This window comes from Ambystoma mexicanum, chromosome 7p (genome assembly GCF_040938575.1).
Source record: "Ambystoma mexicanum isolate Mex_15411 chromosome 7p, UKY_AmexF1_1, whole genome shotgun sequence".
NCBI classification, from domain to species: Eukaryota; Metazoa; Chordata; class Amphibia; order Caudata; family Ambystomatidae; genus Ambystoma; species Ambystoma mexicanum.
Genome location: NC_090939.1, coordinates 179,027,747 through 179,054,683, shown reverse-complemented (window position 1 = coordinate 179,054,683; position 26,937 = coordinate 179,027,747). Strand labels below are relative to the sequence as shown.

General features: G+C 45.1%; 1 protein-coding gene across 1 annotated transcript in view; it reads left to right on the top strand.

Annotated features, from left to right (window-relative positions):
- UMODL1 (uromodulin like 1) overlaps positions 1–26,937 on the top strand; it is a 482,641-nt gene that overhangs the window by 74,576 nt on the left and 381,128 nt on the right. The window contains exons 6-7 of the mRNA XM_069636212.1: positions 569–681; positions 8,105–8,312. Coding sequence (XP_069492313.1) covers positions 569–681; positions 8,105–8,312 — 321 coding nt within the window. The remainder of the gene's footprint in view (positions 1–568; positions 682–8,104; positions 8,313–26,937) is intronic.

The following is a 26,937-nucleotide window of genomic DNA, read 5'->3' as shown; positions in this document are numbered from 1 at the left end:
GGGTTATTACAGTCAGGATATCACAGTTATGGCTATCGCAGCCTGGGTTATTACAACCCGTACATCACAGTAAGGGCTATCATTGCCCAGGTTAGCACAGCCAGAGCAGCCATATACTAGACTGGCGTGGTTGCAGTTAATGTAAGGCCATGGGTGAAGGGAAACTGAGTGTGAGATTGTTGTGATAGATTCTGTAGCCAGACATTAAGAATGTCACATGTTGTCAATCATCTCTTAAATATGTGCAGCTCTTTGTGACAGTGGACACATAGAACACCTTACATTTCCCAGTGGTTCAGTCTAAAACAATTCTTCATATGAGGCTTGGAAAACATGGCACCTGAAATATTTAAAAGGGTACACGAATGCATGCACAGATAGACAGCTCAACAGAGAGCTACTATGATGAGACATGTGAAGTGGTGGGATTTCAGTAACTGCGACTCCATTCATTATCAATCCTGTGGGTACGAGTTGAAGACTGAGGAGTACCAGTATACGTTTTTCTAACATGTGAATTCAGGGGGAATTATGCTATTACAGGTGAATGCCTCTGCTTTCTTTTTAGGTGTTATGGTAGTGACTGTTTTTCTGAGGATAACAAACTACAACTTTAAACACGAGTACACCAACACCAGCAGCTCAGAATACAAGGAACTCAAAGGCCAACTGGAAGAGGAGGTAATACTGAAAGCTCTTGCCTTTTGTATCAATAATTCTTTATTGAATTACAGTAATCAGGTCCAGAAATAATGATTTATCTCAGTCGTCCACTATGCTTCTTCTAGTCCCTTGGAATGTGCAATGTTATGCACATTGGTTTCAAAGTGTTTCTTATGCAAAGTGAGCTACTTGAGGAGACTGGTTTATATTGCAAAAATAAAGTCGTTTTTCAGTGCATATATGGCTAGAGTATACAAAATATAAGATTTGAGCATTAAGGTGTAACATGTTTGTCAGTATTTCTCTCTGTTGGCCGAACACATGTTTCATACTCAGTGCTTTTTCAAGGTCACACAAATATTTGAGGTCGGTTTCTCACATGTAAGAACTAGAACTGTGTCTCAGTAGTCTCTAGTGCACCACAGTACTAATCGTACAGTGGCAGCAAATGAGTCATGGTCCTCACTCACAAACAGGCCACTGGGCCTCATTCCAAGTTTTCTGGTATTACGGCAGTAAATCTGCCAGAATACCGACAAACAGAATTGCTGTTACTGGCACTTGGTCTGCCATAGGACTCCATGGGAGGGATTTTGCTGCTATTAGCTGCCGTGCTGGTAATCAAGGCAGTTTTTGGCCGGTTGGGGTCAGATTTACCGCCAGCTCTTAGCTAGTGGAAATTCCTAACCCCTACCGGCAAAGTTGTCGTTGGCCTGTCTGGTAAAAATGCCTGTAAACATTATTCACCGGCCCTTTTACTGTGTACCGGCCAACTTTGAATGAGGCCTTCTGTCTTTTGTACTCTGGGGATATGTGGGCTAAAGAACTACACCTCGTACCTTCAGTTACATGGTTAATTTGTTAAGCAGGGTGACTCACCTGTAATTAGTACAGCAAATTACCTTGTTCGCCTTAATTTAGAAACAACTGTATTTTCAGTGCTCCAGATGAGATTTTTAAGTGGAGTATTTTACTTCCTATTTTTTAAAGTTGGGAGTGAAACTATTTTTTAGTAAGTCCCATTCCCAATGCGAGTGTTTCTTAAGCAAGTAAATGATGCTTTGACCGCAACACAGAAATATCTTTGTAATACATATTTCTTTACACCTAGTTATTCATGCACATTAAAAGATAGATCTTTACCTCTTTGATCAGGCAGTAATAATAGTGTCTTCCTGTGGCTCTATCAGTACTACTGGTCCTGTGTAGGTGAACGTAGGGTGTGGGGGCATGCTCCTATGTGTCTGTTTCTTATTTTTGGAGTATGTATTCCCTATTTTATTTGTTGGGGAGTATTTGCCTATTTTTAGGGAGCGAAAGTGTCTGACAACACCCCTTGTCTATAAGGCTGTTTATTGTATTTGACTTTTTATAATTGAACTTCAACTTCCTCTCACACACTTTATGTACCTTTCTCACATGAGTCTATGAGTCTACATGGAAACCAAACATGTCTCATCACACACTTATCCTTATACATTTAAATAATTCCTCTGGGACATGGGATTTGAAGGTTGATCTCTCTTTTTTCGCTGTAATGGCAGAGGTGGCGGCTTCTGTTGACTGGTACAGCTTGGTTGCCTGAATGAACAAGACAGAGCTAAGAAAGGGTCATAAAATAGGGCTGGTGACAGTTACCGGCCCGTACAGCACACCACTGTGGGCATCATCGCCGTTACAAGTAGTAGCTAAAGTGATCTCTTTAATAGACACATTCGAGCAAGGAAAAAAAGCAAGAGAAAAAATACAAAACAGATTTCCACTATGGATATGACAAAATGAGCTCATTCAACAATGAAGAGCCCCTTTCTGTTTCCATAGCTACAAGAAGCCAAGGAATAGGTCGGGCCAGGAAGCAACAGACATGAACAAAATGTGGCAGCAGGTATGCATATTATTTATTAAACAGGGAGCAGGTCGGAATCGGGAGGGACTAGCCAACAACCATGGGTGAGCCGTGTCGTGTATCAACAGATAGCGCTGTATTCTGAGCTCCGGGTTGATAAAGGCACCCATGCCAGGTGCTTATCTTCCCCCATCAGTGAAGTTTGTGAATTATACAGTTCATTTAGTTTTAGCTATATTGGTAGCAGACGCTCAAATCCACACTAAGAACTATTTGATTCCGTCTAGTCCAACTTTTTAACCCATCCGTCAACACAACCCCAGCCTACCAATATTTTTTAAATCTGTAAAACACCTTTGGGCAGAGCATTCCGGCAGAGCGACTTACCATCTTCATGGGTGGAGCATGCCCGCAATGTTTTACCCACACACAGTTATCCATGTGCACTCTACAGAGTCTCTGCAAAACTGTCCACATGACAGTCAACTTTGCTGAACACCCAAAAGAAACAACACATCCCCTTAGAAAGTGACCCTAGTATTGTACAACGGTGCCATACACCTCTTAGGGATCCACTGTCTAGTCTACACTTCTCTACTTAATTATTAGTAATGTTTTTCTATTTCAATTATCTTTTTTTTTCTTTTTTATTGTAACATATAGTTTATATAAACTTTAATTACAATTTCCAGTTGATTATTTCCAAAACTCCATCACTCCAAGTTTTATTAATCATCGTGTTTAAAGTTCAATTTGTCCTGTCGGGCCAGAGAGTTGGCTCTAAATTCCATACGAGAGCCTTGAAAGGTTTTTTTTTTTAAATGTTGTTTTTATGTTTTTGGTGTCTCGGTCATGAGTTACTGTGAACTGAGGAACCAAAATCATTTAACAAAGTCTTGTCCAGAAAATCCAAAACGGCACATGTCAGTGTAACATTATTACTTGAAAGCATCCAAAACCACCAGTCGCCTATATTTCCATTTAAAGGGGCGTATTTCCCCAGATAAATGGATCTTATGGCAGTTAAGGGAGCACATTAAGTAATCAAATGTTTTAAAGACTCGACTGACATGTTACAAAATCTGCATTGGTTGTCACTAGTTTCCTTGTCATGTTTGATCCACAGCATCTCTTTGTTTTTGTAGGCGTTTAGCCGCACCCTTAAAAACTGATTCCGATGTAGTCTTGAAGGAAATTTTGAGAGGTATTTTGGTAAACGGTCAAGACTATTGGCTGCTGTTCCTATATATAGTGAGGTTGCCAAACTAGACCGCATGTCGTTGTTTTGTATCCAATTCCATATTCTTAGTTTTTTCTTTGCTATTTGTGGAGTACGCCTTACTGTTTCCCATTTTTTTCCAGCACACTCTAAGAATTTCTGTAGTTTTGTTGCCCATGTCAGTAAAATACCAGAGTGTGGATTTGATGTTGATGATACTAGAATCCGGTATGGGGGTTCAGGGTTGCTTGGATACATTTTCCTTAGGGCGGCGATTGATCTCCATAAGACAGTCCCATACATGGAGTCTAAACCAAGTTCATTGGCCTCATTACGACTTTGGCAGTAGCCATGCCACTATTGGCGGCATGGATGCCACCAAAATCGGGTCCAGGTTCCTTGAATGGGGAATTACCCGGCCATTCCGAGTTTGGAGGGCCTGGTAATTGCTCCCTCCAGGAACCCGGGCCCGGACCTTCCCCATTCTCATTTGAGCCCCCATAGGGCTCAATGGGAATGGGAGAGGGAGCAAACAACGGGCCGATTACGAGCGGCCCGTTGTTTGCTCCCTCTTCCCCTCGCGGGACCCGGTAAGGACGCCTGGTCTGTCCAACCGTTCCTTACCGGGTCCCGCGATGGGAGCTAGTAATGAGGCGGAACGGGTTTCACAGGTCCGCCTCCTTTAGCGGAGCCCATTAACCTGTTTCGCCTCAGTCTAATAAGGCCCCATGTCTTATAGCAATAGTTGACACATTTGACGGTAATCTTAGAACTCGCCTCAAAAAATGCCCTTCTAATGAAGACCATAGATGATAGCTCAGGTTCCACCCTGCTTCCATGCCAAATGTGATTGATGGAATTACCTTTTGAGTATAAAAGGTCAGGACTGGCTTTAGTGTGAATTTACCATACTCTGCATGTAACTTATCTCCCTGTAGCGAGAACATCGACACACAATGTTTTAGGTCCGACACCCAGTCTTGGGCTATGAATGATCTAGACTATCAGTTGTATAGTCACATGGTTTCAGATGCTTGACGGTTGCTGAAAACAAATGAGACAATGTTCAACTTAGCCACTGTTTAAATTTCAAATGGAGAAGAATAGAAGTTCCTATTAGAAGGGTGTGGTTACCTAATGGAACATTGTGTCAGGCACAGTAATTGCAGCAACGAACCATGCCCAAGCAGCGCCGGCACTTGAAGTGGAACAGTGCTGGAGATGATACTGAAAAACAATGGGAGGTGTCTTGCTGTAGAGTTTTTTTGGCATTTGAAGCACATGTTTTTACTGTGCTGTTGCTCTGCTATCTGTAAGGAAAATGAGTGCTATGTGCATGCATGCAGAGAGATATGCACATGTAGACCTTAGAGTAGCGTGCGATCGGGGCATGAGCCCATGGGGCCGTGGTTAGCAGAAATCTGAGCGTTAGTTGGAATCGAAATTTGTGAACTGGCAGCATGATGACATGTGTATGTAGATGGGAGGAGAGGACAAGCGTATCGCCTTTGTTCTTAATGAAATAAAACAGCCCATGTTATCTCTGCCATGGTGTCTCTGAGTTTCAAGGACTTTGTTCTTGCCAAACTTCCAGAAATTCCACCCCTCCCTGTTCTTGCCCCATTCTGTTCTTGACACATTTATGAATAACAATTATTTTGAGTCATGCTACTTCCACCATGTTAAGATTTTGTCGCTGCAATTATTTGTCATTTTAGCCGCATCCGCATTTCTCAGTCATGTATAGATGATTGCTGAGACATTAATCTGTCAACTACTTATAAAATGTCCTAAGTCTGCAGTGTTGTTGTAACTGATTCACCTTAATGGTTGAATGGTCGGTTCCCAGATACTGGTATCTTGTTCCGTTATGTAAACTTGGGGCCTCATTACACGGATGGCGGAGAACCATGGCACTATTAGCGCCATGGTTCATGCCGGTAAAATACCGGCACCACCTTGGGGGAAAGGGGAATTACCGCCCCATTCCAAGGTTGGCGGGGCGGTAATTCCCCCTTCCACCATTGCCCTTCCCCATTCCCATTTTTGCCCCACAGGGCATAATGGGAATGGGGAAGGCGCTAATTGCGGTACCGCTAATTGCGGTACCGTAATTAGCTCCCTGGGTCCCTTTGCGGGTTGGTTTTTAACGCCTGCAAAAAGCAGGCGTTAAATCCCCCAACCCCCAAAGGGACCTCGTAGTAAGGCGGTAAGGATTTACTGGTACCGGTATTTTACTGGTACCGGTAAATCCTTACCGCCATCCGTGTAATGAGGCCCTTGGTGTCCTCGGCTTTTGACATTCCTTTTGGCAGCAACCATCCAGCCACTGCAGCATTTTCCTTAATTAAATGGATTTGTTTCATAGCGTGCTTAGATGTGAGGCCTCTTAAAGGTACAGGCTTTATTCTCTGCTGTGTTTGTGCAGTTTAAAATGGCAACTGCTTGTCACCTTTGTATCCTCTGCAGGACACATTTGCTTTGCTATTTACCGATTTCCTGGTGCATGCCTGTCACATTATTTCACTTCCTTTGGGTAGCAGCAACCTTATCTACCTACAATATTCTGCCCTACTGGTGTAGTGAGTCCCTATCTTGTGTACACGCCTTCCTGTCACCTGATCTATTCTATTTTAAAATACACTAATTGTGCAAGCTAATGCCTTATCTGTTCCCTACTTGTGTAGTGCAAAATACATATTCTTTGTGTCAGCTGCATTTCCAGGAGAATTTAAAGTGCAGTTATAAAAGTGTTGTTTCTTATCTTATAATTTCCATTCTTCTGACGAAGGCAGGGGGGCAGAGCTTGAACATACTCTCAAGTCAATAACGGCCCCACTACAACTGTCCCAGATAGGAGCGAACTCCCAATGTCTCTTAGATCTCCACAACCACCAATCTCCCAATTCCTTCCTCTGTGCACGATCTATCAGCAGCTCCAACAAATAACCAAGAGACTCTGGGAATCAAATTACTTTTACAGCTGAATTATATCAGGGGATTGGTGGCTTCCAGGACTCCTGCTAAAATCTAAATGGGACACATCCCTAGAAGAGTCTCTACCTCATTTTGCAACAATTCGAAGAGTGCATTGCTCCTAGAGCAGTCTATACGAGAAAGACTAAGCATGCAGAGAGATTTTAAAATGGTGGAAAGAGAGCTTCTGTGTAAGAGCTCCCATGCTACCTTTGCTCTTCCCATGTCTGACTTGAGAATAAAGGCGTCTTCCTGCAATGAATTGCCCTTGCCCAAGTCATCCGCTGCTGAAATGCAGGAGCAAATTGCTCACTTGTTACATAGGATTCTGTGTGAACCACCTTCCTCACAGAATTTACTTGAAGTCGGTTGCTCAAAATGCTATTGCTGCATTTTGCAGCCCAACCGTAATATACTGATATACTAATATAATGATTACATAACCAATTAACTTGCCCATATCCTCGCCCCGCCACCTCATTTGTGATTGTTCCACCCTATTTCTTCCCACATGATTTCCCACCTCTCCTGCTCCCCCTTCCCATGCCAGCTGCACTGACCCCATTGCACCCTACCTGTAAGTCCCTGGTGCATCCCCTAGACACAGTGCGTCATTGCTTCCCAGCCGGGTTGATGCTTTATAATGCACTCCTACATTTATGCACCGATCAGTCAAACATTTTTACCACTCTTCAAACCAGTGGTCAAAGTGAGCGGGAGCGGTCGGGAGCGGTCCTCCTATACTTTTTTTAATTACCCTGTACATCTCCTATACTTTTATTTTAAAAAGAAACCGCTCTGGAATGGTTTTCTTTTAAAATAAAAGTGTAGGAAGAAGTTGAAACCTTCACTTTAAGTGTACTGCAATAAACGTTCCCTTAAACAGCAGGTGCACGTGTTTGGGGGCGGGGGGTTGTATTGTGTGTGGGAGGGGTTGTGGCAATGGGGTTTGTGGGGAGCAGGGGCAGGCCAGCAGGGAACATAGTTCCACTACTTCATTTCGTACACTTCGACCACTGCTTCAAACACTATTTGTGATTCGTCTACATTGCTCATTAATCAATGCTTATCCTGTTACAATGTATTGCTTTAGTTACACGAGCATTTTAAGTCGATATATGTTTAGCACTTTTCTTAAACAATACCTTTATAGACTGTGACTTTCAATTCTTAGTATGCTCGATTGCACACACGTACTTTAAATGCATCTCTTTTCCCACTGCATATATCTAATTAATAAACACATTTTATTCGAATTGCCTATTGTTTTTGTCTTCGTAGGTTTTTCTTCCTATTACTTAAAAGCCAGAAGGCATAGGATTGCTAAATTGTTGTAGATCGTCCCCTATACCCATTGCCTCGTTGGAGAGGCTACTAATGACATTTGTTTTCCTTCACAGCTCACAGCTTCCCTTTCACACACAATTGCCAGAGAGAGCCTGAGAGTGGAAGTGACCTCCCTGAGAAATGGAAGCATAATTGCTGAATTTATAGTGTTTATCACGAATACAAAGTTCACAGTCAATATTTCAAGAATGAGTGAATCTCTCTCATACCTCAACAACAGCACGCGTTTCAAGATTGACCTGGACAGCTCTTCAGTACAAGGTAAGGACATGAAATCTGGCCTCAGTAGGCATAATGACATGGATGGCCCCCTCCTACAGAAGTTCACTGCACAAGCCACCAATTATCCTTTAAATACCTTCCCCCTATGACAAATGTTTTGACTTGGGGTCTGTGGACTCTGGAGTTTGGGGTGCAGAACTCACTGTCCGATACCTCCAGAATTAAGATGCATACACACCTTGATCACTTTTTAGGTTTCATAAATGTGCCCTAAGGGTACTTCAAGGGATTAAAGTGTTTAAATGCAAGGGCGCACTAGCAGGACTTCTAGATAGCTGTACAAGATGTGTCATTTGAAAGAATTCAATCATAGTTTTGGCTCAGTCACAGCTCAGTCACGAGCTGTCACACATTCCTGCACACATTTCCTTAGAAAAACTGAGAGGGAGCAGACTAAAGGCTAGGGAAAATCTCCAACAATATCTGATCTCAGTTGTGTTGGCTATTCCTGGAACCACGTTTTTATAACTATAAACAGCAAGCGGGGAGGGGGGGTTAGTGGGTGGGAAGGTTACATAGATACCAAAGCAGTTGCGTGGAGGGGGGGGTCCCTTATGAGCTGTGTTGTGTCCCTTTGCCCTTTGGAGCTCAATTGTTTGAAAACACCTTTATAAATGTTTGTAAAGTGTACTGGACATTTCATACAACACATGCATCGGACAGGCTGGTCACTTACTCATTGAACCAATGGCATGAGAAAAGAGATCAGGGAATGGGCGTAAACGGGAGACGCAAGCAGTGCACATAATAGCAGATCTGCAGGACTTAGTTGTTGCTAAGGTTTAATTTCAGTAGGAAGTAATGTTGCAATGCCCCAACCAAGCATTTGAAAATGCCTTGTCAATGTTTAGGGAAAATTGAGATGCAGAGGTCAATACATTTTAAAATAAATTATTTTATTGTTTGCCCCGAATGTGAACTGCAATTAACGTCAACACATTAAAGACAATTTCTCATTTCGGTTTGCTGCACAACGTTTTTACCGAAGCAAAGTTCCATCACAAAGTCCTTATTATGAAACAAATGAATTCCAAGAAGAAAATCTTGGCTGGAATACCAGTCACTCCCCAGGACATTCCACCCCATCCATTTATACCCCGGCACCTCACATCAGGGCTGCCATACCTTCCCCCGACATTTCCAGCCATCCCCACTCTGTCCTAATGTGTGTGTTCATCCATGCTATCACTGTTGTGATAGAACAGTACAGATGAGTTACTAAAAGGCAACCAACACAGCGCCACCAGGTGGACGTCACTGGAAGTTCACCTCCAGATCAGATAGGTGATGTTGAGGATAGTGCCCCATGACACGTTTCTTCACATTAAGAGAACCTTTTCTCATTAAAGATATTTATAAGTTGCAACAATTGACAAGTTGGTCAATCTGTCAATTGTTTTACAGTGAAGACATTCCGTGGGTGTACTGCTTCTGCAGTTTATTTATTCATGAGGAAATGTTTCAGTAGAAATCTGAAATGGATACCACTGCTCCAAAGGTCTCATCAGCAAAGGAAGGTCGGGCATGGCACAAATGTAAAGTGCAAATCACTGCCACTCTAGCAAATGGGAATTAGTTAATTCACAGCGGCCAGAGGAACAACGCAAAGCCAACCTTTATGGCCAGAATAGCTTTTCACAACCACAATATATATTATTTATGCTCATCGATATTGTGACATTATAAGTGCTGTCGAAGTCAATCTAAGATAGTTCAATACAAGCACACTTCCAGGGTTCCTATTCTTGCTCTTGTACAAAATGTTCATGTGAACTCGAAATTTAAATATGTAGATGATACCTACTTAATGAGACATCATTCTCACGTGGAGTAAGCAGAGTGACACACAGTTCTCTAGAAATAAGAATGTTCTGGCTCACTAGGAGTATTACATTTCTGTGAAGAGTTTGTCTCCACATATCACTACCTTAAACAGATCATTTTCAGTTTTTGGGTGAAAACCTTTGACACATTATTTAAAGTTAATGCTATAACGAACTGCCATTTTAACAAATAATTATAGACCATTTTAGATTGTGACAGTCTACATTTAATAACAATATGTGTAAAGCTGTCTAAGAGGTTCAAACCGAGCTCTCAGAGCTGCTCACCTTTCTCAAAGTTGAATGACTCTTCCTCTACAATACCAATGTTCTGGTTATGAAACCTGACCAAGTATATTAAGCTTAAACACAGCACAGTACAGCAGCATTGAGCAGGTCCCATCGCCTCCCTGATTCCTTTTATGAAAGGCCTTTACTAATTCTTAGTAAAGCCTGATAACTGATGATAGGATTCAGACAGGACGGCTCCATTTCCCAAGAATAAGACTATCTTCTTATGGTAGTTGGCAGTATTTGTGTTCAGATGCAAAACGTTATTTTGTACTACTGAGCCAAAGAGCACCTTCTAGTTTATAATATTATTTATTAACATCTGTAGGGGAGGCACCAGCCAATCAGATGCCGGGATTTCAGGCAGACTCCATTAGTAACTGACCACGTTCCATCCTGGCCGCTGAGACCTCTCGCATGGGTCTGCCATTTTCTTTGGCCAGTGCCCTGGGCCCACATTTATGTCTCCCCCACACTCACACCCAAGCATCCTGCACTCACTGTTACCCCACACCCCCCTCAATCTTTAACTGTCAACATCCATATCCAGGATCTTTTCCTGCGTCATGCTCGCTCACCTCAGGACCAAGCGAATAGAAAAGAGACTCTCCCTTTTTTATTTCCATTTGTCCATCTTAGCACATTTGTTTATGGGCAATGGGTGCACTCCGGTTGCACAAAGCTGATTTTCCATCTGCAAAAGCTATTTACAGTCCAAATGACTGCCCGGCGACATGGAAATAGTAAAGGTGATGCCACCCTTTACTATTGATATTTGTCCATCTTTGTAGATTGTTTTTATTTGAAATCTGTGTACTCGAATCACACAAAGCTGGTTTCCATTCTAAAAAATCAATAAGCATCCTGAATGATTGCCCAGGGTGTGAATAACATTACGATGTTTGCTCGGTGGTGAACGTCGGTGGTGAACATGGCTGGTAATGACCCTGTGCCCTTGCAATGCTAGAGCCCTGGCTTTGGCTGGCAGGGCATTACTGGCCATATCCACCCCGAACGAGGGGCTTTATGCTTCATTCATCCATAAATTCATTTTTTCATTTGTTATAGCACCATTCACCATAATTATGCTTCCAACGCGCTTTTGGTTGCACACCCTCGGAGGGTCTAAACATTTGGGAGAATTTAAGAGGTGCTATTATGCATGTGTGCATTTCAGCCATTAAAGATATGCGAGGGTGGCTAAGACCCTACTAGTCACCCATGTCTAAATGGAGTGTGTATGGGCGCAGCAGAGGTATACTGGGGACTAAAGGGGATTGTTTTTAAGGAGATGGAGAGGTATGTGGGAAGCTACAGTTCGAATTCTTCTTGTTAAAAGTAGCTTTATTGTTATGGTAGTCGTGATGTGCAATAGTGTTTGTATTATATGCAAGTGCAGGGTGCGTGGAGTGAGCCCGTACCTTCCCCTAAGTGGCAAAGGTGCGATGTGCGAGAGGAGAAATGGGTTATCTGTACAATCTACAGTGTCTATTTCCTGGGTTCCATTGATGAATTGATTCAGATTATTATTCTCTTATTTCTACTATTTTTAAACATCATTTTTAATGTGACCTTGTGGCTCTGGTATTTGAGGAGATATCCACTGGGAGTGCTGGAGATAGTCCTTCCGTTGATGACATTGAGTTGTTGTTGCGGAGGAGTGTGTAGACTACCCACAGCAGCCAGGACAATGGTCTTTGGCACAGGGACACATTGATTTAGTGAATTGTCAACAGTGGACTTTATAATCACAGCCACTTATCAGGTGACCACTTTACATCCAAGTAGCTACAAGAAAGTAAAGTTGTGCACTGGTGGAGTGTTTCGAATCCAACTCTCATAGCTGCCACATGTGTCTTCATTCCTTGGTTAAGATGTCAAGTGTTTTTTTTCTACCATTGTTATATTATTATCTATTTCAATCGTAGGCTGTTTGTTAGTCCTTTTAGGTCATAACAGTTTGCGTTACCATCAAATATATTGCCCAAAAATAAGACAAAAGTTAAGCCAACAGGTTCCTCAACCGATTGATTACATTTTGGGTAAGATGTAAAATGTTGATTTGTACAACTGCTCATAATGTTATTCTTATGAATAAATGTAAAATAAGAAAATGTGTATCCCTGGCAGAGAGGGTCGAACTCGGCTCTCAAGGCTGGTTGTTTTTCTTAAAAGTTGTTTGTCAGATTCTCTACACTCCCAATGCTTTGGCTGTGAACTGAAGGCCTCCTGCTTCAGCGGGACACTTGCACTGCGTGTTACATCGGTTGTGGCAGCTTCCCTTGCAGCTTTCCTCCTCATGGGTTTGGACTACATGTCCTGGTATTACAACATGCCTATTAACCAACACACTTTTCAAACATGTGCATGAGTGTCATGATTCCCAGGAAGAGAGCAGACCTCCCCAGAAGATTGTTGGTGCCTCTTGGCAATTGAGTAATATGCTTGTTGGTGCTTCTAGCGTGGCAAACTTTGACCTACTTTTCCTTGTCTTGCTCACTGGGTGGTGCTTTCTGTACCTCTGCTGATGTTTTATCAGATCTTGTCTGTGCCTCAGTACTATGATTCTATTTGATCTGCTCTTCTGCTGCATTCCTTAGCTTGTGTATCGACCGGCCTTTGGATTCTGCTCCTAGTGAGTTTGCTCCCACTAAGCTAATTCATATTTCTTGTTCTGAACAGTTTGAATTGTATAGCTCTCCGGTGACCAGACTAAAGCTTAAATCTTACAAAACTAATTTTCAGATGAAAAAAAGAACTCCCTGGAGCTCTTTCTTCAATGCTATATACAAAAAAAGACTAGCTACAAGGATTAATGTAGTTTATTCAACTGAAAAGTACACACATCATTTAGAAATGTACCAGCGCCCGGTTACCTCAGGGTTAGGTGCATGATACAAATAATAAACAAATACAAATACAATGTGGCAGTTTCTGGAAAAGGCATATCTGTAGACCAATTTACTGTGACCTATGAATAACCGTGCACGCAAAATTAAACATGATACGTTATGTTCGATTTTTCCACATCCCAACTTGAATATATGGGGACATTGTTACCCCGAAAGCTAACACATCATTTGGATATTATAACCTTTAGAAAAACTGGCTCATTCTTTCTATTTTTAATCACTACAATTATGAAAACATAAATTCCCTGAGGAATCATGCAATGTGAAACTATATTTGTATGTTTCTTTATAGTGCAAATGTAGATTGTGGTCTTTTTTTCTACCATTTCAGATTGCTGTTGTGACTTAATCCCCTCCTGGGCTCGTGCCATGTCACGTGTGGTGCAAATGTGGCGCACACACCACATGGTGCCCTAAATAAAAGGCCTGAGCGGTCACCCGCTCGGCCAATAACAGCCATAGTATGTGTTGTGTGTTTATGCTTGGTGCTTAGCTCTGGGTCCCGGACAAGCCAGAGTCCATACCAACTGGCGACGAGGTGTTCTGGCCTCAGGCGTTGCTGCCGGCATACCTGGTGCGCGCATGATATGCTCCCACCTGGGGGAGCAGAGATGCTGTGGATGTGGACCACAGCAGTACAGCCTGCTGCATGTTAATCCCGCCCGGGGAGACAGTGAGCGTGGCCATCCGCCGCAACACTTGGAATGACCACCGTATTGGGGAGCCTAGCACGGCACAGAAGGACCGCTGCCCGTCATTGCTCCTGTGAGGAGGGAGCGCGATTGTGGTGCGGGCTCCCCACCACCATGGAAAGAGGAAACACTGCCAGAGAGAAGGTACGCGGCGCGGCGCCTCTGTTGCTGCAACAAGATGGATCTCCTGCCTGGGGGAGATGGAACAAGGCACAGCCTCTGCCGCCACAGTGATCCAACCACATCCCACCTGAAGGAGTATAACTGTGGCACAACCCGGAGGGCCTCTAGCATGCTTCCGGGTCCCCGCCAGAGGTGTATGTAAATAAAGGTGGTAACAGCAGCTTGGCTCCTCCTGCTGCCTTCACGGGGAGGACTGCCCTCTCTCCGGGGGAGCGCGCAACAGCGCAGCAAGCATTGCTGCATTACCTAGCCCAGGGGGGGGCACAGGATACCAACGCACCAGACAGCCATTTCTGCTGAAAATGGTCGTGCCCCCTTCTGAGGGCAGGAAGGGGCACCCCACAACCCCACAAACACCCAAGATGACCGCACGGTCTGATGCCATTGGAAAACATTCAGGCCCAAGGGAGACTGAATGTGGCATGCTGTGTTTGCTGCCTGCAGCTGTCCTCTTCACACAGATACTCCTCCTTGGGGAGCCTAGAAGTGGTGCGGCCGGTGAGCCGCCACCTGCTGCAACTCCTGTCTCGGATGAGCCTACACGTGGTGCGGCCAAGCCTGCTGTCTGCAGAATATTCCAAGAGCACGACGAAGTCCGGTCCATTCGGAAAGACCCTGCTGCCAGCTCACCAACAGGAGACGGGGTGCCCAAGGACACTGCCGGCGCAAAGCGGATGTGGCCCCGGCATCAACGGATGTGGCTTTGCCTGCGAGTGGGTGCTTTCTGTCCCAAATGACACTGGTCTCTCTCTCTCCGATGCTGAACTAGAGCGAAACTGTTACCCCGGTGGGTGTAGCTCAATAACTGTGAGGGGCTGTCGTGAAGCTGTGAACCTGCATGCGCCGAATTATTAAAATAGGCACTGTAAGAAGTTGGGGTCACCATGCTAGTTAATTTTTTAGGGCGCCTGGCTGGGTCCTGATATACCCAGTTGGGTACACGTATAAATGTCAAAAAATCAGGATGAGAGATCCTACAAACAGCTACGTGATTCTGAACATGTTAATTTATTTCAAAACACACATTTTTTTTTTAAATTCTCAATTATTTTACAAAACTTTCGATAAGCACGAAAGTGACAACGGACGGGTGTGATTATATACAGTGGAAATACAGGTAAGCATCAACCTCTATAATGTCGAGGTAAAAACTCCACAAAAGGGCACAGTCGCACATGACAGTAGGATAGAGCTACGGTTGAACAAAGTGCACCCAGGATGGAAAATGGTCCAGGGAATGATTAACACAAAGGTGTACACAACACTTTCTACAAAACATACACAAAGGTGGGTTTGAACAGTTGTGTCATGGGAGATCGACACAGGAGTATTTCGGCCATGGTGGGCTGGATTGGAGCCCATCTGAGTGTTGGCCTTCATCAGGATGGACACAAGATGTAGCACTGTCAGTTATATCTGTGGGTGAGATAAAGGCTGTAAGGATCTCGGGGTATATTCAATGATTTAAGGATTAATGAATAATGGCTCAATGGTGCCAAGAGGATACATCAAAAGGTGTATCGGAATACAACTTACCTTCTGCTGGAATAGCAGTGGTGATGCTGTGTGTGGACAATCCTTTATTATTTTCTGGATTGTGGGTGCAAAATGCATTATGGGGTAGCCATGGGTGCCTAATAGGTGGATTAGTCTTCAGGATCCTTGTGGCTGGAAGAGAGCCTATACAGGTCCCAGTTGTGAGGAAGAGAAAAGGACCACAGGATGTTAGTGTGGTCCAACACATGCCTGGTGACATTAGTAAGAGTTCCAGTGACCTAGGTGGGTCTCATTAGCCAAATGGGGGAAGGTTAGTATTGCCCATTTGATGAGTTACATGGTGATAGGTGCTCTGGGGCATGAGCGTCGAGGGTGTGGTGACCCGACGTGGTGGTGGAAGGAGATCCGCTAACAGGGGTGCTCAGTAGTCGAAATTGGCGGTGTCCCTGTAAGTGCGGGCTTGAGATGAAACAACCAAAGTCAAAATCAAGATAGGAGGCCCTGCTGTGTGGCCTCGCTTCCACATGGTATTCGTGATTGCCATGGATCGTGCTCGTCTGTGCGGTGTGTGCGTCTGGAGGGTACACTGTGGCGCTATCAATCAGAGAATAAAGTCGAGATGGTCACGCAATGGTAGGTGAGACTCTGTGTGGTGTCTACCAGGAGTGGAATAGGTGACTAGTGTGGCATGGAGTATAACATGCCATGCCGGCCGTACCTGCATGCTAAATCGTAATAGTGGCAGTGACCCTTAAATGGCTGCCTACGTGAAGGAAACACTATGTGGTGCCTAAAAAGTGAACATCTTGCTGGAGAGATGTAGGTCAAGACGCCGGAACACCGGCCTACAGAAAAAACTTACCGCTATTGAGAGGGTACGGGCGTCACCGAGGGAGTCGCAGCAAGATCTGGTTACTGTGGGAGTCGGGATGCACGATCTGGTGATAAGCCAACCCCATGGGTGTGGGGAGCCAATAGGCTGAGGGGTGTGTGTGTGTGTCAGGCTGGGTGGAGTCGGCCTAGTCCAATCACAAACATCCACATGAATGTAAACCATTTGAGGACGAGCCGGGAGGCGAAAGTGAAAGTAGCCGCCTCGGGAAGGCATGGACTACATGAAGCACTGGTAGTCATGGGAGATGTGGCCCAGTGTGTGAATTGACTGGACTGTTGGCAATCTGACACCAATGCATGTCAAGGTCTGCACGATGAGGCAACCTATTGCCGGGAGGACATAAATGCTGTGGGAGATCTACGTGTCTGGGCAGACTGATAAGCCTACATACGGGGGCTGATCACGAGTGTCCGCCTGATCAAAGAATCGCGTATATTGCAAACACTAAACATAAACCCATGACATTTAAATGCATAATGCATCAGTAATTAGGGCATCTGTGTTCAAACAAGTCTGCGAATAGCGGCAAACCTGAAACAAGTAATGGTTAAAACATGAGGTCACGCTTGGTCAAAAACACATGCAGATTAAACCAGCTAAATGGAATAAGGTCATTTCAGTGCATCAAACATCAATGTTAGGAGCATGTGCGTCTCAGGGTCAAGTAATGAATGAAAAAGAGGGTACACTTGGTCGACACAACATGCAACACAGAAACTGTTGAACTGTGGGACTACGACATTTCCATGCATCATATAACATTGCGAAGGGCATGTCTGTTTAAAAAGTCTGGGTTGCTGGAGGCAACATGAGGGTCTACTGATTGTGGACACATTAGACAGGGCTGGTGGAGTTCCACATAGTGTCTCCTGGATGGATTTTACTGCCAAAAGTGTTTCCATTCCACGGTGATGTTGAGACCATTTCGTACTGAATCAAGTCTATGCACCCATTTTTGTTCGAGTTTGATGAGGGCTAAGTTGATGTCGCCTACATGTCACTGTGGCTGTAGTTGTTGTAAAACAGTCCAGGTGAATTGTTCGTGTGTGTGGCCTTTTTTGCTGAAATGTTCAACCAAGGGTTTGTCTGGGACCAGATTCTTGATGCAGGATATATGTTTGTTAATCCTCTGCTTTACGGGTCTGATGGTTTTTCCGATGTACACAAGGTTGCAAGGGCATCTGATGGCGTAGATCACATATCTGCTTTCGCAGTTGGTGTGGGTACTCATATTCCATGTGAAATCCTTGTGGGTAAAGGTTTTGCTGGTTGTGGTGTAACACATCGGCCGCAGCTGTAATGACCCACGACCGGTGGAAGATTCCATAGTGTGGCAGGTGTCTTGGTGGGTTCAAGAAAGGTATGCACCAGAGTGTCTTTCAGGTTTCTGTTTTTTTTAAAGCGAATAGGCTGCCCTCGTTCTTGATCAGGTGCCAGTGTTTATTGATTGTGGTTTTGATAAGGTTGCTCACTGGGTTGAATGTGGTGACACATACCGTCCTGTCTATGGGATCTCTGCTTTTTGAAATAAGACAGATTGTGCGGTCGGTGTTAGCTGCTCTTTTCTTAGTCATTTTGATGGATTTCTTTGGGTAGCCCCTCTGCCCTAAATAAAAGGGCCGAGCAGTCTCCTGCTCGGTAGTTAACATCCACACTGAGTATGAGTTCTGTCTTGGTGCTTGGTTCTTAACTCTGGGCCCCGGATAGGTCGGAGCCCATAACAATCGCTAGAAGTAGTTCAATTGTAATCATGAGATCATACTGAATTACACAATCATAAACAATGTATAGTCCTACTTGGACAATTTTAACCACTTCCTGCACAACGCAACTTATAGATAAAATATGTTAAATTGTAAACCTATCATAATGAAAACAATTAAAATACTAAAAACTTCTAAAACAAAACATGATAAATGTCCGTTTTGCCAACACAGTGTATGTCACTTTCCCATGTATTTTATTGAGGAAGGGCCCACATCACAGCAGAGGCATTGCCCCCTCCCTATCCTCAGACAGTTATTTTTTTCCCACGAAAGAGCCCTCCCAATATATTTTCTAGGCCTGATCTAATTATATTAGCAAACTACTGACTTAGAATACGCAGGGAAAGTGCTGGCTAGTGGGAGCAAAAGAAAACCTTGTACTCCCATGCAATGTTTTTGTTGGTGTGGTGAAATCATGTTATCTGATCCTCTGCGCTCACACTCTTTTTGATTTTTGGCTACCATTTTTTATCTTGTAAGTGTTATTGTTGACTCCCAACCCAGATTTATCTTAGAAAGCAATGTTAAGACCCAGCTCTAAGAATTGTTCACAACTGTCTTCTAGAATACCTTAAAATAAGCACTAAGTTTTCACTTGTACCTCTGAGCTCAACTACTTAGTCATGTTGCATTTAGTTGAGAGATAGGAAAAGGACCAGCCTTTTGTTGTTTTCAGTTGCTTGTCATGTCTTTTGCTATGTAGACCTTGTGGGACTCTGATCATTCAGAATCAGTTCTCATACCTAAATTATGAATACACTGCATGAATTGAAATACGTTGACCTCTAACTTTACCAAATTGCCTTCCATTTTTTCTCTTAGAGACTGGTGTGCCAATAACATCTACCACATTGCAAACGACAAGAGGCCCGCTACGGACGAGTAGCGTATCGGGTCCACCATCTTTTGAACTGACAACAACAGATCTGACTTGGATGAAAAACAAAAGTATTGCGATGGACTTTTATCCCATTCAAAATGCTACAGCTGAGAGGATGGGATCAGAAAATACCAGTGCACAGGCCCATGTGAATGCATCCGAGTCGTGGCATGTACCGCTTCCAACATATTACCCACCAACAGATATACTAACCAAGCCAGTTGGATATCTGAACACCTCAACAAGCCCTGGCATACCGGAAATTTCAAACCACACAGACTGTACTCTCTCAAAGAACACCACTCAAATGGACTACCCATTAGCCACTTCTCCTAGAAGCCAAAGTTCTCTGCTCACGCAGGACACTGAAAATAACACAACCTCACCTACTGTTGCCGAAGAAAACAGAAATGCAACTTCTGGAGATTTTTCTAAACCCACAGCAAGCTCTAATAATTTCACAGAAAGCCGTAAGTACAATAAATTACAACTATTGTCTTAACAGACATGGGTTTCGTGTATTGCATGCTGGGCATCAAATTCCAACATGACATTAGTGTGTTGCTCTTTGTGTATGTAACTGACGACATGTCCCATGGCCAACGCTACCATACCTGGAAACTGTTACATTTGAAGCACAGTGAGATATGCAGATGCGCAAGTGTTTCTGTAGAAGGTTGTGGGTGTGATCTTGCACGGCAACAGAGATTAATTTGCTTAGCTGCTCAAAACTGTAAAATAACAAGACAAAATATGCAGTTTTGTAAAAATATATATGATGTTCACACATGTAGCTATCACAAGACAGATTTTAATTGGTTTACAAGGCAGCAGGGGCAATATAGTGTAGAAATCCAGATATTTACATATATAGTAAAGAAGTATGGGTGGCTCTTAAACAAAGGTGTGCATCAAGGTTGAGGAGTGCAAAGTTCTTTCAAAGAGAATAGTCACTAAGCTGAGTAGAATCCACATGAGGCCGACATGAATTTATTTGATTCAAGCAAGATGTATTGTCCTCAGTGTGAAAGGTAGGAAGAATTAAAACAGTGAGAGCGGCCGGTAAACCTTTTCTTTATTTCCACCAACCGTTCAGGGGCACTGTTTTGTTCTTGCTTTAATCTTTCTTTCCTTGCTTTCCTTCAGAAAGGCACTTGCTTTGGTTTTCTGTTTCCTAAAGAAACCTTCGCTTCGGGCCTTGTTGGGTATTAGTCCATTCTGTCTTCAACCCACTATTCTAGGAATGGGTCCTCTGGTCCATTCAGCATTGCAGACCACTATCACTATCACTATGCCCATCAATATGCCCACTTCCTGTTCATCGTCCTCTGCTTCTGCTTCCTGCAGCATAAAAAGACTCTTAATGCTGACTTCCTACCCTTCCAACCCTCCTCCTCTTCTTTTGATTGGTTCTGCCTTTTCATCCTTTTCCCACTCCCTGGTTATAGAGCTCTGTGCCAGCCTCCTTTAAAGTGGGAATCCATGGTTGTCGCTGTCCCCCTCTCAAGGGTTGCAGCATTTTCCCACTCCCAAAATAGCTGCACCCAACTCCTGTGCCATCCTCAGTGGTAGGGACCGTTGTTGCGGCCCTGCCGCTATGGCGTCCTTGCTCCTTCCCCCTCTGGTTCCCACTGAGGCTCCGGACCAATGCCCTGCTGCCTTCAGGCTGACACTCTGATTGATAGTGGACCAGGGCTTGACCTGGTTGGCCCTGCACCTCCTTACCGAGACTATGGGGTCCACCCAGCCATGACTACTGGCGTAGTGTGTCACCGGCTCAGCGTCTCTCTTGTGGTTTCCATGTTGGTCCTCCTCTTTCTTCCGGCTCCTCTTTGTCTGCCCTTCAGGAAAGCTTTGCCAAAGTCAGTTACAGGTTTGATCACAACTGCGTAAATGCAATATAAAAGGATGGCTTCTCCTTGAGTTCACCAATTCAAGTATCGATTTGTAAATCCCAATCAGGGTTTTCTCACTGGTATTGATGATCAATTCACAGTCATTCAAAAATCCAGGTGGTTTAAGTCTCCCCTGTACTTATTTCTCTCTTCCACTGCATCTTTTGTTGATGGTGGGGCCGTGGGGTCCTTTTCCTATGTCTGTAGGGCTTAAGTGTGCCACAACACTAGGACCTAGCAGGGGAAAAATAGTGAATGGCAAAACCCCCAGAGATTCTGCAAAGGGATTGGTTACCTCAGCTTATCAAGAGGCTTTACCTTAGCCTTATCGCCACCTTCCTGTCTCAGGGTCTTTACCTTATTTGTCTTACTTCCCAATCCTCATCCTCTCTTTCATCGTTGATGGGTTGTAAAAATCTTGTGCCTAGGGTAACAACTGTCCTACCTCCTGTTTGCTCCTCCCTCCTCTCTTTTCTTCTCTTCTCCTTTCCTCTCCTCTCCTCTCCTCTTCTCTCCTCTCCTCTCCTCTCATGTCCTCTCCTCTCCTCTCGTCTCCTCTCCTCTCCTCAGGTCACAGTACCGGAACCTCTCCTCAACCCTAATCCTCCCAGGGCAGCCAGTGAAGGGCTACAGCAAAGGGCTGCTCCCATCCACTGTTTGCCCACATTCACCCATGGGAGCCAAAGCCAGGCCTTTCAATCTACTGACAACAACAAGATACATATCACTCCTCCACCTTTCATATCTACTGTTTAGCCATAGCACCCAGCATACTTCCATGTCTGATATGAGGCATTCCCATTGCCTGCTTTATACAGTCACAATTTTGAATTTAGCCTTGTTTTAAGACTAGCTATAATTCTGAGATTGGCCTAGAATTGCACCTAGCTGTAACTTTGAATATCACCTTGTATTGCATCTAGCTGTAATTTTGTGATTGGCCTGGTGTTGCATCTAGCTGGAATTTTGATTATAGCCTTGTATTGCATCTAGCTGCAATTTTCTGATCGGCCTGGTGTTGCATCTAGCTGTAATTCTGAATTTAGTCAGGTATTGGCAACTAACTCACAGTCTAGAGTGGCACTCTGGAAAACCAACGGACCAGCCAACCCTGCCCTACATACCCCTCCACTAACCCTCCCCACAGGTCCTACCCTCTAGATTAAAATAACGCTCCAGCCCACCCTTTTCGAAGTGCCCACCCACCCCTACCATGTCAACAAACTCACAAGCCAGAGGGGATCTCTGGTGCACCAAAAGACTGGCCAACCCCATCCCATAACCCCATGCATCCTCCCCACAGATCCTGCCCCTAGAGAAACAGTCTTCCTCTTCACCCTTTGGCGTAAGGCGCTTTATAAATCAATAAAATACCAAATACAAATACACCCGTTTTCAACCACCCCCTCAATACCCCTCGCTGCCCACCGGGGAATCATTCCCTTCCACATCTATCCTCTCCGACTACCCCACCCCTCCTTATCCTCCCACTATGCCTTCCCTCGATCCCAGACCACCCCCCACCTCAGCCTTCCCATCCCTAAGTATCTCCCGGCTAGTCCTATCCAACACCCTTGCAAACACTGTCCCCGGCTGACCCGCCTACTCTGTACCACACACCACAGGCACCCAAGCATATCTCAAAACACAGAACCTGCAACTCCCATACTGTTGCATCCCTGCACGCCTCTCCCAATTTACACAATTTCTCCATACCCACACCCTTTACACACATGATTCTTTTGTCTTCCCTCTCCCTCAACCCATTAAAATCCCTATTTGACAGATGCTCTTAAACTCTTTTGCCCCAGCAACCCGGACATCCCCAGAAAATAGAGCAACACAATGGGCCTGATTCTAAGTCTGGCTGTCTTGAAATATGGATGCGTACCGGCACCCTTTCCCGGACCGCCATACTATGAGAATGCCTGCAGGGGCTGGGCCTCCCAGCAGGTCTGACCTGCGATGAGTACCGGCCCCTGCAAGCATGCTTCTGTGTCCCCATTCTTGTGGAGTCCAATGGCATTCCACAGGACTAGGGACTTACAGTTTCCACCTCCTGACATCCCGAGCCACCATGACTTGTAATATCCCGGTGGCACCGGGGTATCAGACAGCGGGAATGGTGTTATGAGGTCAGCGGCAACCCGCCGTTAGCACTGGTGGGCTACCGCCGTCCTCATAATGAGGCCCAATGTCTCCTCAAACCTCACTCCTCCGCTGTTCCAACTCCATTATATAACCACCTCCCTCAATGACACTCTTCACCGCCGCACACACCCCCAGAACACCCACCTTGCTCTGGGACTACAACTAAAACACTCCCACACACCCTCCTGCGCCATCTCACCGACTCTCCCCCAAAACTCAGCACAGCACAAACACTATTTCCACAAATCCCCCTCTGCCTCTATACTCCACACGCTCCCATGAGGCTTCCATAAGGGGATCCCTCGACCACCACCTCACCCAACCCCTCCAACCCTCTCATATCAACATCCCAATTGGCCAACTATCTCCTCCCTTCTCTCCATCTTACATGTATTCTCATCAATGCCTGATCTGTCGCCAAAAACAAACACATCATATTTGACTTCATCACCTCTGAAACCCAGACCTCCTGTTTATCACAGAACCCTGGTTCTCTGATGACTTCTGACCGATCACACACAAGGCCTTACCCCCTGAATGCCCACTCATGGACAGGCATGCAGCGCAGACTATCACTCCTAGTTATGTTCTCCATTCACCCCTCACTCACCTACAGCTTCCTGCTCATCTACAGGCCTCCTGGCTACGACAGACACTCTGCTAACACCTTTAGAGACTCCCTATCGGCCATCCTGATCTCCCACCCTTCCCTCACCCTACTAGGAGAACTCAATTGTTCAATGCCTATGACAACCCCATGACAGGACCTCAACCTGACCAATAAGGTACCTGGTTCTCAGCAGGACACACTCTTGACGCTATCTTCAGTTCCACTTACCTCATCTAGGCACTCCCCTCCTGACCGCTCATATGGACAGACCACAAAGCCATCTTCTTCTCTCTTCTGTCACCGCCCCCCGCTCCCACAAAGGAATAGCACTAGACCACCTACCCATGTCCAACTCTGGAATAAGGTCTCAATAACCTCAGACTTGGCCGACTCCCAGCTCTCTACCTTCCCTTCCCTCTCTACCGGAGTAGGACCACAGTTCATCACCCACTTCCATCTGTGGCTCTCCAATGCCCTACCACCTCTGAACCCCTGAAAACTTACACCCCTCACAACAAGGTTCTTTACACAGACGGTTCACCCTTCTCCTCAAAACACGAAACTACTCCCTGGAACGTAGATGGCGGACCGACCCAACCAACAGTAATAAAACAGCCCACGCCCATCAACACCATATCTACAAATCTGAAATCTGCAAGACCAAGAAATCATTGTACAAGAATAGAATCTCCAACTCCCGTAACAATAGCAAGGAGCTTCACAAGATCCTCACAGAATTCATGGCCCCACCCTGCACATCTCCCCCATACACGTCTCCCAATCTCTCTGTGACGCCCTCATCATTTCCACAGCACAGCGCTAGAAAGATCACACTCCATAAACACGAAACTGGCAGCACTCCCACCCCATCTTCTCACTTGCACAAATGAACCCGCCGACCAGCCAACATGGCCACCTGTCTTCTCCTCTTTCTCCCACATCTCTAATCCTGAATTCCTTAAACTACTGACCAACAGCCTTCCATCAGGGTCCCCAATTACCCCATGCCCCACTTGCCTCCTCAAAGAAATATTCACATCGACCTGTGCAGGCAGTGTTGCTGGATCCATCCTTTACTCCTCCCTCACCGCCGGCACTTTCCCTGCAGATTTCAAAACATCCCACATCAAAATACTCCTGAAAAAAACACCTCTTGACCCCCTCCAGCCTGCAAACTACAGACCAATTTCTAACACTCGCTTCCTAGCCAATCTCATCGACCGCACTGCCTTCTCCCAACTCATTTTCACCAAAACCAACAATCTCCTTGACCCTGCCAATCCAACTACAGACCCTTTCATGGAACTGAAGGGTCTGTAGTCTCCATTTGGGAGGACTTCAAAAACACCACAGACACAGAGGGATGTGCTACCCTAATTCTACTTGACCTCTCAGCGGCCTTTGAAACCATTAAACACAACATCCTCATTGACAGGCTCTACTCCCTTGGCATCAGGGAGTCAGCACTAAAATGGATATCCTCATTCCATGCAAATAGACACCAAATCAGCTCCCTCCCACCTTTCTCTACATCCACTCGGCCCATCAGTAACGGAGGCCGCCAAGGCGCCAGCCTTTCCCCTCTCCTCTTCAAACTCTCCCCGCACTTATCCACGCACCCAACCTCACGTGCTATAACTTCGCTGGTGACACACAAATCATCTTTGGAACCCCCTAAATCAGCCCTCCCCACAACTAGACCTTGCATCCTACCTCATAGACATTGATCGCTGGATGACGGTCAACCACCTGCTGCTTAATCCTGGGAAAACAGAGATCATGACCTACAGGAAGACAGCTCTCTTCCCACAACCTACCCCTTGGCCTCTCACTCGAGGTCCCTAGCTATCTACAACACAGTCAAATACCTGGGCTGCCAATGGACACTGACTTGACTCTATCACAACAGATCAACACTGTGTCAAAAGTCTGCTACCTTTACCTCTGCATACTCAGATGTATTTTACCTTACCTCTCATACCCCCATAGTGTGACAGCAATCATGCCTATTGCCCTCTACCGACTAGACTATGCTAAATCTCTCTACGAGGATGCTCTTGCCTACTAACTCAAAAAGCTCCAAAGAGTCCAGAACACTTTTCCTAGCCCTCAGCTGAAGAGAGTACATCATCTCCACCCTCTATACCTTCCACTTGCTCCCAATCGGATGATGGGTGACTTTCAATGTCATGTTCATCACTCACAAGGCTCTACACAAGACAGGCACACAATAACTTCATACACTACCAGCCCAATAGAACCTTGCGATCAGGCACCGCTCTCCTTCTGGTTATAATAATATATATATTTCGTATATAGCGCTACACACCCATAGGCCACAGAGTGTTACTCAATTTATTGACCTTGGAAGGATGAAAGGCTGAGTTGCCCCTGCTGGGATTCAGACCTGCCACAGAAGGCTGTGCACAGATATCAGGGGTGAGCACTTAGCTCACTGTGCTATCTTATTGGCATAACACCTGGTGATCCCCCCTTTTTAAACCAACCAGAATTGGAAGCACCACATTCTCTGTAGAAGCCCCCACTATCTGGAACTCTCTTCCACTTAACATCTGACGCATAGAGGACCACCCGACTTTCTGTATAGCCCTCAAGACATGGCTATTTCCTCAGAACCATGAATAAAATTGGCCATCATCCATGAACTAACTACTTAATCCCAGGAGGAGAGCGGAAGGAACAAATCACCAAAGAACAGTGAGCCAAGGTGTTGCATGTGGGTAAGGCGAGAGGGAAGCCAATGTGTTGGCCTTGAGTGAGTTGTGGGGTAGCCACTTTGTTACATCCAGGGGAAGTTTGAGGATGGCCGGTAGGTTTCGCTTGAATGAATCTCGGGGGTAGCCCATGTGTTGCATTCATTGATTGGTGAGGATAGCCAAGAGATAACCATGTATTGCCTTTATTGAGCCCAAAGGAATTTGAGGATGTCCAATGTGTTGGATTTAGATGAATTCTGAGGATAGCTAACATCATGTACTTGGGTGAATC